The following is an 18,470-nucleotide window of genomic DNA, read 5'->3' on the forward strand; positions in this document are numbered from 1 at the left end:
ACCACAAGAAGACTCACAAACACTTTTGGGGGCATTGAGAATCTCTCGCTGGCTGTCCAATAATAAAGCATCTAAAGTTGAACTGAAACTTGAACTGAAACTTGTGCCGTGTGGAATTGTGGAACAAAATATACATCAACACTATGTCCCTGAATAAAACCTGCCTCCTTTACAATGAAAGGCAAAACCCTTTCCAACCTCAATGCCAGCATTTTTGACAGAATTTTAAAATCCACATTCAGTAACAATATGAGCCTGTACAAAGTGAAATTCTCTGGGGCTTTGCCTTTCTTGAGAATAAGAGAAATATTTACTTCTCTCAGAGAGGATGGGAGGCAGTCCTGACTGTACAAGTAGCTGTATATATCCAAGAGTGGCCTGGCCAGCGTGCCTATTAACTCCTTCTAAAACTCACTATGAAATCTGTGTGAACTGGGCACTTTATCGCACTGGAGTTGCCTCACTGCCTCCTGTATTTCTTGGATTGTCAGAGGGGCATTCAAAACAGATGCTTGTTCTGAACTTACACCTGGAAGGTCTAGGGTCTTAAAAAAGGACTCCATCTTCACCAATCCGTCCTCACAGCCCTCCAACTGGTACAGCTCAAAGTAGAACTTCCCAAATGCTGCATTAATCTTTTTGGCATCACAAGTAAGAGTACCAGCACTCTCTCTGATGGATGTGATAGATTACGGGGCATTCTTCTTTCAGGCCAGGCACGCGAGATATCTCCCCGGTTTACCACCATACTCAAATAACCTCAAAGAGGTTTCCCTCTTTACTGTCTGGGTGAGTGCAGCATTCAAAGTAGCTCTGAGGGCTGTAATCTGCTGCAACTTGTTACAGAAGCTCTGTCAAAGTATGCTGCCTCAGCTGCCTTCAGGCAAACCTCGAGCAAACACTGCTGTTCTCCCCTCTGTCGCTTCTGGGTCGCCAAGTAAGAAATAATCAAACCCAGTGTATAAGCCTCGGCACTCTCCCAGAGCACCGATGGATTACTGGCCATACCCAAATTAATGTCCCAAAGATTTAAAATTCCCGTAAAAAATACTCTACAAACTTGTGAGCCTGTCCTGTTACCACCAGCCTTGACCTCCATGTACACTGCCACATGATCAGAATGGCTATGTTCCCAACTCTGCAAGACAGCACTGAATTCAAAAAGGTCGATGGGGCAAAAAAACATGCCAAACCTAGTATAGCACTTATGTGGTTTAAAGAAAAAGCCATTGCTCCAAGACACTGACGAGCTGGTTTTCTTCCTCCCGTTCCGGAAGCCTCACCAGACAGATGTTCTTCTGACAGCCTCAGGGCTTGGACCCAACCTGCCGAAGATTCTGCCGCGGTTTTGGAGGCTTCACCTCCATGACGCGCTTCCCAAGACGCTGGATCTCCTGATCATGCTTCTGCAGCATGATCGGTTCCAGCCTAGACCGGGTCTCCTTCCATTGCTGAATCGATCTTCTCTCGGAGTTTCCCAAACTCCGAGACCAGGTTCTGCTCCACAGGTAAGTCCCCTGGGGCATTCGCGGAGGCCGATGCTGTGGCCACGGACGTGTCAGTTGCTGCAGGGAAATGCCCTGCTTGCTGCAATCCTCATGGTCTCTTCCCTTTAGTCATTTTTAAAACTATTTTAAACTAACATAGAGCAATTCTGGGCGTCAAAAACTAACAATTTCTCCCTCAATGGGTAATAAAGGGAGGGTGATGCACCACTTTGTTTGGGTTCTGGTGCAGAGCTCAGCAGGGCAGTCCTACTGGATTGCCGCCATCTTGAATTGCCTCAGGAGCTTAGCCTGTTAAATAATACTTTCACCCTGCAAATTGAGCCAACATGCAACCTGCCCCCACCGTAGTTGGCACCACATGTATAGACAAGAAGATACACAGGATGCCATTCTGTCAATTTAGGAATGTTAATGTTGAAAGCTGAGCCACGTATCCTTGATATTTCCAGCAGCTACTTATAATTGTTACCCGGGAGATAAAAAATAATTTAATACAACACTGATTTTCTATGATTTTATACTGTGTAGAAATTACCTGTTTATTAAGGGCCCTTACAGATTATGTCACAGAGAATTAGCATTTGATAAAAATTACAATTTGTCTATGGGTGGACCCTTCTAGGACTCCAGAGATAATAGTGCATAGCAAGAACAGAATCCATTGTATGCGCTTCTCTGACTATGAATGGAAAGATAAAAATTGATTGGGGACCATAATTCTATTCAACTGGGTAGCAATGGAGTGTCACTGAGGGCGGTTGGTATAATCAAGTGAACCAAAGGCTGCACACAGAGAAGGAATGGGAAGTATAGTTTATCAATATCATTACTGACAGGATGTCATTTTTGATTTTGATTGAACTGTTTCAATACTGTGGAAGGGATGGAAATCTGTTTGGAGGGATTTAAACATAAACATCCATGAACAATGGATTTGAAAGAACCCAATGAGTTTGAGGTATTTTGCATGAAAAGAGAGTTTTATGGTGTGGTTTGCAAAGACTATGTGGTCAAGCGCTGTTGTTTTATTGAAAAGAAGTGACAAAGATAGCAGAATTGAAAGGAAAGGCTGTACCTGAGGAAAGAAATTATGAGCAATATCAGAGAAAATGGGGGCCAGGAGGTTAAGGTGGGAAATCGTCAGTTTAATAGGAATAGGGCTAAGGTGGTAGGAGGAGGAAAAGATGAGACTGGAGAGGACAGGGAATGATATCAGAAAAACAGAGAAATACCAAGCTAGCACGGATAAGGAGGAATGGGCCAGAGACCATTGACTCAAACTAGACATTAGCTTTGTGCTGGAGTCATGGCTGGAGGTTGGGGTGAAGAGGCTTGGGGAAAAGCGTTTAAGAAAATGATGTGTGGTAGAGAAAGGAAACCAAGTGTTATCTTTGCATTCTTAGATGGTCCAGTTTTGGCAAGCAAAAATTGTCTGTTTGATGTGTTCCAACCAGGTCTGATAATGAATGGCGAAATCAATTGTGTTGCACTTATGTTGAATTTTACATTCCTTGAATTTAAAACAGTGGAGATGAGGGCCATACCAAAGAGGGTGAGCAAGATGAGATAGGATGATTGTTTTAGTGCAAACAAAGGCAATAAAGTTGAAGACAAAGGTGTAACTGCAGAAATATTGTGAATGGAGGTCAAAGATAAACAGATTGGATTTTGAAAGTGTAGTTGTCAGTGAGCTAGAAGACCATGTTTTCCTAGGATGCATACTGGAGGATATACAGTCAGAGCAATAAGGGAAAATAGGAGCATTGACAGAATTATCCAAGGAAATGTTTAGAAATGGTGTAATCTGCGATTGACACATGGATGTAGAGAGAGACCATTGTGACATGGCAATTTGAAGGGGGATGTCATGAATATAGGTTAGTGAGTTTATTTGGATGGAGATAGAAAGGAAGAATAAAGGGACAGTGAATTCAGACATGACAGAGACCATGATGAGTTAAGCTAAAGGTTGAAATTACCAAGTCCCTTGGAGTTGAGGCTGAGCGAGGAAAAAAGTGAGAATATATTCGTGTGAAACGTGGCATAGTATTTGCATAAGGATTAAGGATTTTAACTAAAACTTAATGAAGTGGAAAGAGAAGAGATACTCAAAACAGGAGATGGTGACAAATGAACAAATAACAGGAAGTGGAGTTTCCTTGTCCGTTGGGATCTTAAACCTTACAATACAATGATCACTGTCTCCTAAATGTTACCCCACTGACAAATTGAAATACTTGGCCTACTTAATTTCCAATAAATCATCCATGAAACTAAAGATCAGTAGTTTCCTGTGCAAAACAAGCACCATAACTATTCCATAAAAGTGACTGTTTGGTTTAGATTTGAGACACGGGACAGGAATTGATAGAGTGAGACTGAAACTAATGGAGGATGGGGAAATAACTAGGAATAACAACTTAGATCCATGCTAGTATTGGAAACTGAGATTCTGAACAGAATTAGTAACCAATGCACAGATGTTTGAGAGGGGGTTCAAGGGTGTGGTGCTGGAAAAGCATAGCAGATCAGGAAGCATCTGAGGAGCAGGAGAATTGACATTTCGGGCATAAGACCTTCATCAGATTTTTTAAAGTTCAATTACCACTGGAATAGGAAGGAGAGCTGGGATAGCTGGGCCTCAGGTCTCTCAGTCCTACCTGAAGATCTTGATGCAGGATTTGAAGTGCTGTAGTGACGTGAGTTTACCCAAAAATGGAATGAAAAGCATAAACTCATCAAACAAACATGCATCACTGACAGTGGTGTGAGATCAGCAGTGGGAGTCGAATCAAACTGATATTTGCCTTAGATCACCAGCCGTTTCAGAAAGCCCACACTGTGTTTCCATAAGACCACAAGAAATAGGAATGGGAGTTACCAATAGGACCATGGTTAATCTGACAGTCCTCATGTCCACATTCCTGTGCTTTCTCCATTACCTTGATTCCCCAACTGATCAAGAATATATGTATCTCAGCCTTAAATATGTACAATGACTCTGCCCTCACAGCACTCTGTGGCAAGGAGTTCCAAAGACACAGAACCCGCTGAGAAAAGAAATTATTTCTCATCTAAGTCTTAAATTGGCACGCCTTTGTTCTGAGAACAAGCTCTTTGTTCTTGTGAGAAACAAAGCTCACACACCTCAATAATTGCAGTCCGAGACAAAATCTGAATCAGCAGTGTCCTTTATTTTACACTTGCAAGTGGGTGAGATGTCCAGTGCCTATAAGGTAGAGGACATACACACACCAAGTTCAATTCATACATAATATTTATATGATTTGATGTCTTTTGTTTCACATCACTCCTCCCCTGCTTACATCGTCCACTTCCCTAAGACCGGCCCCCATTACCCCTGTTTATCTCTTGCCTTATCCGGCCTTGTCTGTGACAAAATGCTTATTCCTGGCCTCACAAGGCTGTTTGACCTCATCCTGCTGTAGGTCATTGTTAGGCATATTCTTTCTTCATCATTATCTACCCCCTTCATCTGTGCCTTTCCCGAGGCCGTTCTGATCCCTATGACCCTTTTAATTGGGGTTTGTTCCTGTGTTTTTGTAAAAGTGGGAAGCAGATGTTTATACCTACTGTTTGTACAGGCGTATCTAGCTTAACTTCATCCCCTCACAACATCTTATCTATTTGCCTGTAATGTCTACCGTTGTTTTGCTGGCACATCTCATTCTGACATACAGTTTTAGCTAATACAAAAACAATTATATATTTCCTCCACATCGTTTCCATTCTTGTTGACTCAGCTCGTGGCTAAAACAATTACACATTGGTGTGAGTTCATTTTACTTTGTAAAATGGAATTGCAGAATTGCAGAAGTAACATTAATTTACCTATATCCCACATTCTAGACTTTCCTATGAGGGGAAACATGCTCTCAGCTGTTATTCTGTCAAGCTCCTTAAGAATCCTACATGTTTCAATGAGAACATCTGTCATCCTTTTAACTTCCAGTGGGTATAGTTTCAACCTGTTTAACGTTTGCTCATAAGACAACCTCTCCATACCGGGGATCATCCTTGTGAATCATGTTTGAACTGCCCCTGGTGAAATGATATATATTTCTTTAATAAGGAGAACAAAACTGCTCACAATATGCCAGATGTGGTCTCATCAGTGCCTTGTACAGCTGCACTAAGACTTCCCTACTCTCATACTCCAACCCCCTTGAAATCTCATAAATCTTGTTCAGAATCTCTCTGTTGTGTGAAGGATCACTTTAACAGCAAGAGTCATGGATTAGTTGTAATATCATCTGTTGAGCTAGCCAACTTCAGATGTTTGCTGAAAACAGCATCAGACCATTAGGTTATGTGTTATTTAATTTCTGTCAGACCTCTCAAGGCCTTGTACTTCATTACTTTAGACAAATGATTCTTTCAATTCCAAAATCTTTATTGCTTCCTCATAATGGTGCTTGAGCTTTTCCAATTTTGCCAAAAGTCGACAAGATTAATTTGAAAGACTTAAAGTCGGAAAATCTTTTATCGGCAATGTCCAAAATTCTTTACAAGTCTTGAGAGTTGGGCTTCAGCACTGAGTTCTTTTGAGTAAAAACATTACTATCTCCCAGTTCAGGAGGGCAAGATAGGTGAGTCCTACAACAGATTCAAATGCAAATCCACATTCTGACTTAAACCTCTTCTGCACTCTGTCAAACACGTTTGAATTCTTTCTAAAGTGAGGTGTCAAGAAATTCTCACAACAATCCAGTCGAACGAATTTCTTATATAGGTTCAGCATAAACCTCCTAATCTTGTAGTCCATAGCACTATTAAGAACACCTAGAATATTGTATGCTTTGTTAACCACACTAACCCCTGCCCTGCCATCTTTAATGCATACACTAGGTCTCGATCTTCTTGCGCACTAATTGAAGGAGTAACCTTCATTTTATACTATTTTTCCATGTACTTTCTACCAAAATGTATTGCCTAATACTTCTCCTCACTGAACTTAAACTGCAACCTGTCTGCACTCTCCACCAACTTGTCAATGTCATTTTTAAGTTCTACGCTGTCCTCCTCACAGTTTCAAATACCCCCAAGTTCTGTATCATCTGTAAATTTATGGAATTGCCCCAGCCATTTTGAAATTTACATTATTGATATAAGAAAATTAAAGGTCCCAATACTGACCCTGAGAGAACTCCATTCCACCTTGCTCCAGCCTGAAAAAATATCTATTAACCACTACTCTTTTTCTACCACTCAGTTAATTTTGTATCCATGTTGTGACTTTTTCTTGTGCACTACTAGCTATAATTTTTCTCACAAACTCTCTTGTGAGGCACTGTACTGAACAGATTTTGAAAATATGCAACTGTAACAGCATTGCCCTCATCAACCTTCACTGTTACATCTTCAAAACACTCCATCAAGCTCTTTAAAAATGATATTCTCTCAAAAAAATACCAGTCTAGCTCATCTTAATCAACATACATTTGTCCATGGGTCTATTACTCTATTGCAGGCTATTGTTTCTGGAGGCTTCCCCAATACCAGCGTTAAACTGTCTGTAATTGTTTGTTTCATCTTTACAAACCTTTTTGAACAAATAAACAATGTTTGCAATTTTTCACTCTTTTGGCACCACCCTGAGTCCAGGGAAGACTGAAATTTTATGCCCAGTTTCATTACAATTTCCACTTCCTTGAATATTCTTTGACATATCTTATTTGATGTGGGTTCCTTGCCAACCAACAAGTACCAATAAATCCTCCTTATCAATTTTAATCTTCTTGTGACCGAGCTCCCTCCTCTGTCACCATAGCCTGAGTAACATCTGCTTCCTTGTTAAATACAGATGCAAAACATTCATTTTCCACCTCAGCCAAGCCCTGTGCCTCCATGTATAAACCTCCTGTTGATCCCTAAAGGACCATCATGCCCCTCATTGGGCCTACTCCTCCTTTTAATGCCCTTTTATTATTTATGTGCCTGTAGAAGACTTTGGTATTTCCCATTATGTTACCTTTCAGTCTTTTTTTCTAATCCCTCCTTGTCTCCCATGTTTGCTTTTTCATCTTCCTTGGGAGCAGTTTGTATTCACCTTGGTGTTCAATTTGTTTTCTGCTTGACAGTGCCATAAGCACACTTTTTATTTTTTAACTTTATTTGTACGTTCTTTTCATCATGCTGGGAACTCTGGATTTCTTTGCTGGACCTTACCCTTGTAATGGAATGTACTTTGTATCTGAAAATTTTCTTTTTTGAAGATAACCCATTGTTCAGCTATAATGTTCATCAACCTTCTACTCTGCCTAGGTCAATTCTTACCCCATCAAAGTTGGCTTTCCCTGATTAATTATTTCACTATGAATTATCCAATACCGTTTCCACCATCATCGTAAACATTAAGAGAAAATGATCACTGACTCATAAATGTTCCTCACTGCCATTGGATCTACTTGGTCCATCTCATTCCCAAAAACCAGGTCTATCATTGTCTCCTTTCTTATTGGACTGGACACACACACTCTCCTGCAGGAAATTTTCATGAATATGAACTAAGAATGTTTGGCCTTCTCTGCCCTTAACACTGTTGCTATCCAAGTCTACATCTGAGATTTTTCTTGCAGATTTGTTCCATCGTATGCTCACCACTCATTGTTGGCCCGTAGATTACACCAAGCAACATAAATGCATTCTTCTGTTCCTCAGCTCCAGCCAAACTGATCCTGTTATTTAACCCTCAGAGATATCTGCTTTCTCCAACACTGCATTGGTCTCCTTTAGCAATCCCACCACCTCCCCTTTTTCTCTTCTTTACCTGCACGGTGGCTCAGTGGTTAGCACTGCTGCCTCACATCACCAAGGTCCCAGGTTCAATTCCAGTCTCGGGCAACTGTTCGTGTGGAGTTTGCACATTCTCCCTGTGTCTGCGTGGGTTTCCTCCCACAGTCCAAAGATGTGCAGGTCAGATGAATTGGCTATGCTAAATTGCCCATAGTGTTAGGTGCATTAGTCAGAGGGAAGTGCGTCTGGATGGGATACTCTTCGGAGGGTTGGTGTGGACTGGTTGGGCCGAAGGGCCTGTTTCCACACTGTAGGGTATCTAATCTACCATCCTCATAAGTATCCAGAATATAAAACCAGCTCTTAAACAAGACTCCAGGGTCTCACAGTAGTCTCAGATAGTTGGGTTCTCCTGGATTCTCTGACAAGCTCACAGCAACACCAGAGCATCAACCTCTAACAAATTATATAATTGACTTGGATGAACAGAATGAACTTCTGGTTGCTACACTTGTTAATGGCAAGTGAGAGCTTAGAAATTTCAAAGAGGCGATGAGAGAAATAACATAAATATAATGATTTGGAGATGGTGGTGTTGGACTGGGGTGTACAAAGTTAAAAATCACACAACACCAGGTTATAGTCCAACAGATTTAATTGGAAGCGCTGCTCCTTCATCAGGTGGTTGTGGAGAAGGAGCAGCGCTTCCAATTAAACCTGTTGGACTATAATCTGGTGTTGTGTGATTTTTAACAACATAAATATGTGAATTATTAACAACCGTGATATACAATCCAAGGTTACGAACAGTAAGTTTTTTTTAAGTATGTCAGAAAGGAATCTGAATGTTTAGAGACTCTCCAGGAAATCCAAAGTGCTTTGAGATGCAGATCCTCAAAACACCATGTTAAGACGGCAAAGACTGGCTGAACATTATCGATTCGGAAACGACACTTGTTATTTCTGGACAAAATTATTTCGTTTTATAAAGGCACCTAGAATCTTAGAGGAAATGGAAGTAGGGAGGATTCTATGCTCCTGCTATCAATTTTGGACGTTAAAACATTTTATTTCATCATCCAGAGTCAGATAGACTCTGGAATAACTGCACAGAGGCTGGGAGTATCCCCTTACAATGATTATTCACAGAGTCCTTAACACTGACCCAGCTCCCTAAAACATTATCTTGACTGTTGAGGCCGTCCCAGCTGCGTCTGGAATCCAATAAAGTTATTAAATCAGACGATTTTCTCCAATGTACCAAGACATAAACATAAAACAAATGCGTGGGGGTCGAGCACTCGACGGGTCTGGCGGCATTTGTGAAGAGGTCTTGGATCCACGGACTTTGAATGTTCTGAACTCGAAATGTTAACTCCGTTTTTCTCTGCACAAATGCTGCCAAACCTGTTGAGTTCCTCCAACACTTTCTGGTTTTGTTTTCACCAAAGCATGTTGTTCAACAGGTTTATAATCTCTTTTGTTGTAAATAAACTGCGAGGTTCTTTTTCGATGGAGACTTTTTTATGAAATCGTTTCTCCAGGTCGAAACTCTTTTTAGAAAGCCAGTTGATTTCTCCTTGGCGGCTGCTGATTGGTGGTGAGGTATATCGCTTGTTTGAATATGTAATTGCTCACTATTTAAAATTGAAAGTTCCCCAGTGCCCATTCTCGAAGCAACGTTTCGTTTTTCCTTTCTCTTTCTTCACGGTAAGTAAGTTTAACTTTTGGCATGGTATGTAGTAATAATTTATCGAACTTATTTGTGTATAAGTGTATTGGACGAAGTTGCTTGCTCTTGATTCGTTTGGCTGATTTGCTGAAGTAAAAAGGTAAAAACAATGACTGAAGATAAGATGCTGGAAACCAGATTCTGGATTAGTGGTGCTGGAAGAGCACAGCAGTTCAGGCAGCTTCCAGGGAGCAGGGTCGACAGAGCATATTCTTTAAACCAAATAAGCTTTCATAGCATTAGAAACATACCCACAAAAGTTGAATGTTCAGTTTTTTTTTTAGTTTTAATTTTAAAGATATTAAACTTCTGGTATATTCATTCTTTGAATAGTGCACATTCCAGATTTGTGTTTAAAAATTCCAGGTTAGGAAAGGAGTTTTTCTCAGAGTACTAGCTAGAAATATGGGTTAGTACAAGGTCTTGACCCTCCCGCGGGCACTATGAAAACTACATCCAAGTAAAAGCCAGTAATTGAGCTTTTAATAGCTGAGCTGGGAACTGTTATCCTGAGGAAATCATTTGTCGGTCATATTCTGGTAAATTCACCTACAAAAGAATAAAGTAGCCTGGTTATCATTTTGGAAGGACAGCCCCTCAGGTGTTCTTGCTGCAGTTGTAGGATGGCAGTTCTCGTGTGTGTTTTTTTTTTGAATTGGGGCGTGTTGGCAGATGGGAATTTGGAGGTGGGTGAAGAGGGATAGTGCACCTGCCCTCCTTGTGTAGGTCATACAGCTGTACAACATGGAAACAGGCCCTTCAAACCAATTCATCACGCCAACCAGATATCCTAAATTAATCTAATCACATTTGACCCATATCCCTCAACCCTTCCTATTCATATACCCATCCAGACGCCTTTTAAATGTTGTAATTGTGCCAGCCTCCATCACCTCCTCTGGCAGCTCATTTCATACATGCACCAGTCTTGGGTCCCTTTTAAATCTTTTCACTCTCTCCTGAAACCTATGCCCTCTCACCCTGGATTCCCACAGCCTGGGGAAAAGACCTTGGATATCACCCTCTGTGCCCCTCATGATTTCATAAACTTCTAAGGTCACCCCTCAGCCTCTGACGTTCCAGAGAAAACAGCCCCAGCCTATTCAGCCTCTTTCTATAGCTCAAATCCTCCAACCCTGGCAAGATCCTTGTAAATCTTTTCTGAACCTTTTCAAGTTTCACAACATCCTTCCTTTAGCAGGGAGACCAGAACTGCATAGAGTATTCCAAAAAGACCAAACCCATATCCTGAACAGCCTTAATGTGGCCTCCCAACTCCTATAGTCAGTACACTGATCAATAAAGGCAAGCATACTAAACACTGCCTTCACTATCCTGTCTACCTGGGATCAGGGAAATATAAATCTTCATCCCAAGGTTTCTTTGTTTAGCAATGCTCCCCAGGTCCTTCCCATTAGGTGTAGAAGTCCTGCCCTGATTTGTATTTTCAAAATGCAGCACCTAATGTTTCTTTAAATTAAACACCATCTGCTATTCCTTGGCCCATCTGATCAAGGTCCCTTTGTATGCTGTCCACAACACCTCCAATTTTGGTGTCATCTGCAACCTTACTAACTATACCTCCTAAGTCCATATCCAAATCATTCTTATAAATAGAGTAGACCCAGCACCGATCCTTGTGGCACTGCACTGGTCACAGGCCTCCAGTCTGAAAAGCAACCCTCCACCAATTCCTTCTGTCTTCTATTTTTGAGCCAGTTCTGTATCCAAATGGCTAGTTCACCCTGTATTTTGTGATCCAGACTTGCCAACTAGTCTAACATGAGGAACTGTGTTGAATGCCTTACCAAAGTCCATATAGATCACGTCCAACAATTTTCCCTCATTAATCCTCTTACTGCTTCAAAAAAGCTCAATCAATGTAGTGAGGCATGATTTCCCACACAAAGCCATGGTGTAATATTCTTTGCCTTTCCAAATACATGTAATTCCTGTCCCTCAGGAATCCCTCCAACAACTTGCCCACCACTGATATCAGGCTCACTGGTATATAGCTCCCTGGCTTTTCCTTGCCACCTTTCTTAAATAGTGGCACCACATTAGCCAACCTCAGACTTCCAGCATCTCACCTGTGACTATTGATGATCTAAGTATCTCAGCAAGAGGCCCAGCAATCACTTCCTGAGCTTCCCACTGGGTTCTAGGGTACATTTTAAATAGATCCTGGGGATTTATGCACCTTTATGCATTTTTAAGACTTCTAACATCTCCTCTGTAATATGGATAGTTTTCAAGATGTCATTGTTTATTTCCCTACTTCCTCTATCTTCCCTATCCTTCTCCACAGTGAACACTGATGCAAAGTACTTGTTTGGTATCTTTCCCATCTCCTGCTGTTCCACACATAGACAGCCTTGCTGCTGTTCCTTAAGGGTCCTATTCTCTCCCTTGTTACTCGTCTGGCCTCTGTTTATAGAAGGTCTTTGGATTCTCCTTAACCCAATTTGCCAAAGCTATCTCATATCCCTTTTTTTTTCTGTCTCCAGATTTCCCTCTTAAGTATACCCCTACTGCCTTTTATAGTCTTCTAGGGATTCTCTCCATCCATGACATACTATTTTTTGACCAACTTCAATTTCGTCAGTCATCCAACATTTCCTGCACTGCAAAGGTTTGGAATGGTTGATACTGAGGAGTACATTAAGTGCTGTCCAATGTGAAGGGAGGTGGAGTAGCTCTGGATCTTGTAAATGAAGGCTGAACATTGAAGTTCCCCTCATAGTTATGTAAGAATATCAATCATACTAATGTAACTTGTGCCAAGTCTTTAAAAATAAACCAGTTTGGAAACATTATGACTCCACTCTGTGGCAAGTGGACTTGAACCTAGATGTTTTGAACCAGAGGTAGTGATGCTGCTGTGGTTGTTGTGCAAGAAACGATCCTATGGAGGAAAACAACCTGGTAATCCACCCCACTAGATGAATCTGGTCCTGACAGGAATAATGATAGTGGCAGTAAATCTGTTAGAGATCCTAAACAATGAGCTATAGTTGAGGACATGCCCAGTGTTGTGGGCTAATTACTTTGAAGCACCCATTTAGTCTCTGGGCAAAAGATAGCTTTGGCAAATAGGGTTAAGGAGAGTCTAAAGGGTTTTAATAAAATACTTGAAGGACAAAAGGGTAACTAAGGAGAGAATCAAAGATCAGCAAGGCAACCTATGTGTGGAGCCACAGGAGATGGAGAGATACTAAACGAGTACTTTGCATCAGTGTTTACTGTGGTGAAGGACACGGAAGATGTAGAATGTGGGGAAATAGATGGTGACATCTGGAAACATCTCCACATTAGAGGAGGAAGTGCTGGATGTCTTGAAAAGTGGCTAAATCCCCAGGACCTGACCAAGTGTACCCTAGAATTCTGTGGGAAGCAAGGGAATTGATTGGGCCCGTTAGTGAGATATTTGTATCATCGGTAGTCACAGGTGAGGTGCCAGAAGACAGGAGGTTGGCTAATGTGCTGCCACTGTTTAAGAAAGGTTTTTTTTTTAAATAAGCCAGGGAACAATAGACTGATGAGCCTGACATCAGTTGTGGGCAAGATGTTGGAGGGAATCCTGAGGGACAGGATTGGGAGACTGGTTAGATCTCCTAAAATACAGGGAGAAGTAGCTGTTTGGAAACATAACTGGCTCATAGGGTGGAGGCTTGCTTTTCAGACTGGAAGTCTGTGACCAGTGGAGTGCCACAAGGTTCGATGCTGAGTCCACTGCTCTTAGTAATTTTATATAAATGATTTGGATGTGAACATAGGAGGTTAGTTAGTAAGTTTGCAGATGACTCCAAAATTGGAGATGTAGTGAACAGTGAAGAAGGTTACCTCAGAGTAAAATGGGATCTTGCTCAGATGGGCCAATGGCTGAGGAGTGGCAGATGGAGTTTAATTTAGATAAATGTGAGGTGCTGCATTTTGGGAAAGCAAATCTTAGCAGGACTTGTACACTCAATGGTAAGGTTCTAGGGAGTGTAGCTGAACAAAGACCTTGGAGTGCAGGTTCATAGCTCCTTGATAGTGGAGTTGCAGGTAGATAGGATAGTGAAGGTGTTTGATGTGCTTTCCTTTATTGATCAGGGCATTGAGTACAGGAGTTGGGAGGGCATGTTGCAGCTGTACAGGACATTGGTTAGGCTACTTTTGGAATATTGTATGCAATTCTGGTCTCCTTCCTATCAGAAGTATGTTGTGACATTTGAAAGGATTCAGAAAAGATTTAGAGATGTTGCCAGGGTTGGAGGATTTGAGCTATAGGGAGAGGCTGAATGGGCTGGGGCTGTTTTCCCTGGAGCATCAGAGGCTGAGAGGTGACCTCGGGTTTATAAAATCATGAGCGGCATGGATTGGCTAAATAGACAAGGTCTATTCCCAGGAGTGAGGGAGTCCAGAGCTAGAGGGCATAGGTTCAGAGTGAGAGGGAAAAGATGCAGGACAACTTTTCCTGCAAAGGGTGGTGCATGTATGGAATGAGCTGCCAGAGGAAGTGTTGGAGGCTGGTACAGTTGCAGCATTTAAAAGGCATCTGGATGGGTATATGAATAGGTAGGGTTTAGAGGGATATGGGCCAAGTGCTGGTAAATGGGACTAGATTAGATTAGGATATCTGGTCAGCATGGTTGAGTTGTATTGAACGGTTTGTTTCCGTGTTGTACTTCTCGAAGCTTCTATAGTCTGACAATGGCTCTTTGGTGATAGTAGCTGGGGACATGGGCAAACTAAGTATAGAAAGTTCAGAGTCTGGACTGAATGAAGATTGTGGAGAAATGCACAACTGACAGTATGACATTGTTCATTTTTCTTTTATCTAATTCCTCTGTGGGACATGGATGTCACTGCCTGGATAGTGTCAGTGGTGGAGGAGTGGATCCTTGCAGATAGTGTCAATCAAGTGAGTTGCTTTGTCCTGGATGTTGAGTGTTGCTGGGCCTTCATCCATCCAGGCAAGTAGGAAGTTTCTATCACACTAATGACTTGTGCCTTGTGGGCATTTAGGAGGCAAGGTACTTGCAGCAGTATTACTAGCCTCTGATCTGCCCCCTGTAGCTACTGTTTATTGGGATAATACAATGGCTTTAAGAGGTGCATTTTGTCTTTTTTTGGGTGAAGAATGGTTGGTTTTGAGCAGACTGCTTGACATCTCTCTCAGCCAGTAAAATAGCCAGCTTGTGACACCTTTGGATCTTTTTCAAAAGGTGCAAGAATAGAAGCAGTCTGAATGGGTGGGGTCAAGCTCTCTCAACCTGAATGTTTAGTTTCAGCAGTTGCAGGGGACTTGAAGCTGGATGAGGAAGCTCCTATCCTCTCTGTTAGAGCTAAAAGCTGGGGTTCTCTTCCTCCTGTGAGAATTGCATGTGAGACTATATATTTTACTGGATTTTCCAATGGTGTTAGTGATGATACTATATTGGAGTTATTTTTCGTAGTAGTGTAAATATCTGTTACTTAGCTGTGGGTTACGCATGCTTTATTTAAAGTCCATTGCATTTCTGGAATGAGTCAATAACTATAGGATCCATTGTATATTAGACACTTATAATATGGCCTTAAGCTTGTCTCATTATGTTGGAATGTGACTTTTCAAACTAGTATACTTTCGTTCTTTCAGAGGTAAAGTACTTCAATTGAGTCATAATGGGACCTGCTCTCACAGGTACTTTTGTGAAGTTCTGTTTTTGCTTTATTGGAGAGAATGTTGCAAGAATCAATCTGTTCTGTGATATTCAATTAGTGAAAATATGAGAAGATTAAGAAAGCCCAATATCCTCATTTGATTTAATATACTAGGAAGTGAATTGCCCATATTTTTATGGGCTGAACAACACGAGTAAATCTGTCAATTGAAAGTATTTATAGTAATAAGCAGCAAAATAGAATTTTACTTGCCAACTCAGGTGAACTTCTTGAACTATAGAAGGTAAAACATTTTGTCTCCAGTTTTGCACTGTCAATCCCCAGAGAGACTTATTTTCAATAATATTTTAGAATAGGAAATATGTTGTGAAACTTGTAAAGGTTCCGCAAAGGTTGCCATGCTTGGAGGGTTTGCGCTAGAAAAGAGGCTGAGTAGGTTGGGGCTGTTTCCTGGAGTGTCAGAGGCTGAGAGGTTACATTTATTATAGAGGTTTATAAAATCATGAGGGGCATGGATAGGATAAATAGACAAGGTCTTTTTAGCAGGGTAGTTGAGCCCAAAACTGGAGGGCATAAGTTTTTAAGGTGAGAGGGAGTGGTGAAAGGGTTAGATTGTTTAGTGTGGAAACAGGCCCTTCGGCCCAACAAGTCCACATCGACCCTCCAAAGAGCAACCCATTCCCCTACATTGACCCCTTTACCTAACACTACAGGCAATTTAGCATGGCCAATTCACCTAACCTGCACACTTTTGGACTGGGAGGAAACCCACGCAGACACTGGGAGAATGTGCCTGAGGCAGGAATTGAACCTGGGTCTCTGGTGCTGTGAGGCAGCAGTGGTAACCACTGTCACCGTGCCACCTGTGGGATATGGGCCAAATGCTGGCAAGTGGGACCAGATCAGTTTAATATATCTGGTCGGCACAGACTAGTTGAACTGAAAGGTCTGTTTTTTTTTGAGCTGTAAGACTGGCTCTATTCCAATAGAGTCACAGTCAAGCCAAATATTTTTTATTTTTATCTTGTCTGTAGTGTAAAAAGTGTTTTGCTTAAAGTCAGTGTTTGACCAGTCTAATTGTATCAGGAACAGCACACCTTACATATCTTTCTAATAAGAAAATGTAGCATCTTTGCAATCTTAATATATTTTGAGGGGGTTTGGTCTGGTCCATAATATTTATGACCAATCCATTTGCGTTTCTGGTCAATGGTAACCCCCAGGATTGAGTTGGGAATTAAGTTTACACCATTGAATGTCAAGGGGCAGTCATTAGTGAAATAACTCCAGAGACCAGTATCCTGCCACCACATCACCCTTTATTTACATGTGGAGAGTCTTTTGACACTGACCAAGATCCCTCAGAGCTATATCTTAATGAACCAGATGACCGACACTCCTTTCTTATCTGCCAGCCAGGGCTCCTCAGTCTGGTCCAATTAGGGAATTCTGTGGTGCACTTAGCTGACCTTGTTACAGTTACTACAGTTAGATTGTCTCTTATTGGTAATAGTCATAGCTTGGTGTGAACCTTACTTGCCATTTGTCAGCCCAAGCCTGCATATTGTCCAGATTGTGTTGCATTTAAGCGTAGACTGCTTCAGGATCTGAAGTCATGAATGGTGCTGAATGTTTGTACAATTATTGCACATTCTCACTTACAACCTTTTTTGTGATGTAGGGAAAATCATTATTCAAGCAGCTGAAGATGGTTGGGTCTAGGACATCTTAAGGCGTTAGGGTGTTATAGCTCAAATGTATGCAAGAGGCCAAATGGAGGGAGAATACTAGAATTGGGTGAAAGGGTTGAATATGATTCCTTCTCTCAATTACCCCTAAATATCCTTTCCATGTAAGTGAGTTGCAGCACTTGCTCTTTAATTCATCACTTTTCGGATTCTAAGAACCAAAATACTTTCCATGCGAAATAACAATTGGTTTACTCTTTTAATTCAATGTATTATAATCGTCACTCATTGATGCAATCTCCTGGAGAACAGTTTCTAGGGGAAGAAAATGATTCTCTAATCCCTCCTTCTGCCCCCATTCAGTCTTCCAGTAAATCTCAATATGACTTTCAAAAACAGGCCTGCCCTTTTTTTGATTTGATTCTTTACAGTCTGCATTTGACCCTTGCCCCAGCAGCAATTACTGCTGAGCAATACAACATTTCCATTGCACAATTTCAGGCCATAGTTCCATACAATTTTTTTGTTTCATTTTCTCAATGTCAGGGGTTTTGTCCTTTGTTTGCATTTTCTGGCCTTTAGCCAGCAATTGCTTGTGCTGCCATTCACACCTGTCTGTTGTAGTTTTACTCTTCTCTATTACCACTCCTTTTGACTCTGCCAGATAATTCTGTTTCCTCATTTAATCTCTGTCTCCACTCTTAGTGCAAAGTCTAGTTTGTTTCTTTTTCCCCATCAACTCCAGTTCACCTACTTGACTGGGTTACATTTTCAACTTCTCCTATTCCTGATGAAAGGTCATTGACCTAAAATGGTAACTCTGATTACTCAGCAAATACTGATATTCTTGTCTTGTTGTTGTGCAAGATTATTAACTGTGTGCTAAGTGGTGTGAATGTTCTGTAGCACATCGTAAAAACCAAAGGTAACCCCAATGAATCTGGGCAAGATACCAGGATAAGCAATACTGGGTTGCCAAAATAGTAGCAAGTTTAATAAACTACTGTTGCCTTGTTGACTGTTTTGATGGATGCTTATTTTTTTAGTTTGCCTGAAAAAGTTAATTAAATTTAATCTCTACACTGTTCAGAATATACTGACCATTGGTGAAATCTGCTAAATGTAAAATCTTTCTTA

General features: G+C 41.2%; 1 protein-coding gene across 9 annotated transcripts in view; it reads left to right on the forward strand.

Moving 5' to 3' along the window:
* The first annotated feature begins 1,344 nt into the window (after window positions 1–1,344).
* LOC140460781 (amine sulfotransferase-like) overlaps window positions 1,345–18,470 on the forward strand; it is a 54,895-nt gene continuing 37,769 nt past the window's right edge. Inside the window, exons 1-2 of one of the 9 annotated variants that reach the window (XM_072555479.1) lie at window positions 9,691–9,974; window positions 15,620–15,664. Coding sequence is in view for 1 of the 9 variants with exons in the window: in XM_072555481.1 (XP_072411582.1) it covers window positions 15,646–15,664 (19 nt within the window). In the remaining 8 variants the exon portion in view is untranslated. Of the gene's footprint in view, window positions 1,509–9,690; window positions 9,975–15,272; window positions 15,366–15,619; window positions 15,665–18,470 lie in introns of those variants that run through there. The other 8 variants (XM_072555480.1, XM_072555496.1, XM_072555482.1 and 5 more) reach the window with 8 other exon arrangements.

The sequence above is a fragment of the Chiloscyllium punctatum genome, chromosome 3 (assembly GCF_047496795.1).
Source record: "Chiloscyllium punctatum isolate Juve2018m chromosome 3, sChiPun1.3, whole genome shotgun sequence".
In the NCBI taxonomy this organism is placed as follows: Eukaryota; Metazoa; Chordata; class Chondrichthyes; order Orectolobiformes; family Hemiscylliidae; genus Chiloscyllium; species Chiloscyllium punctatum.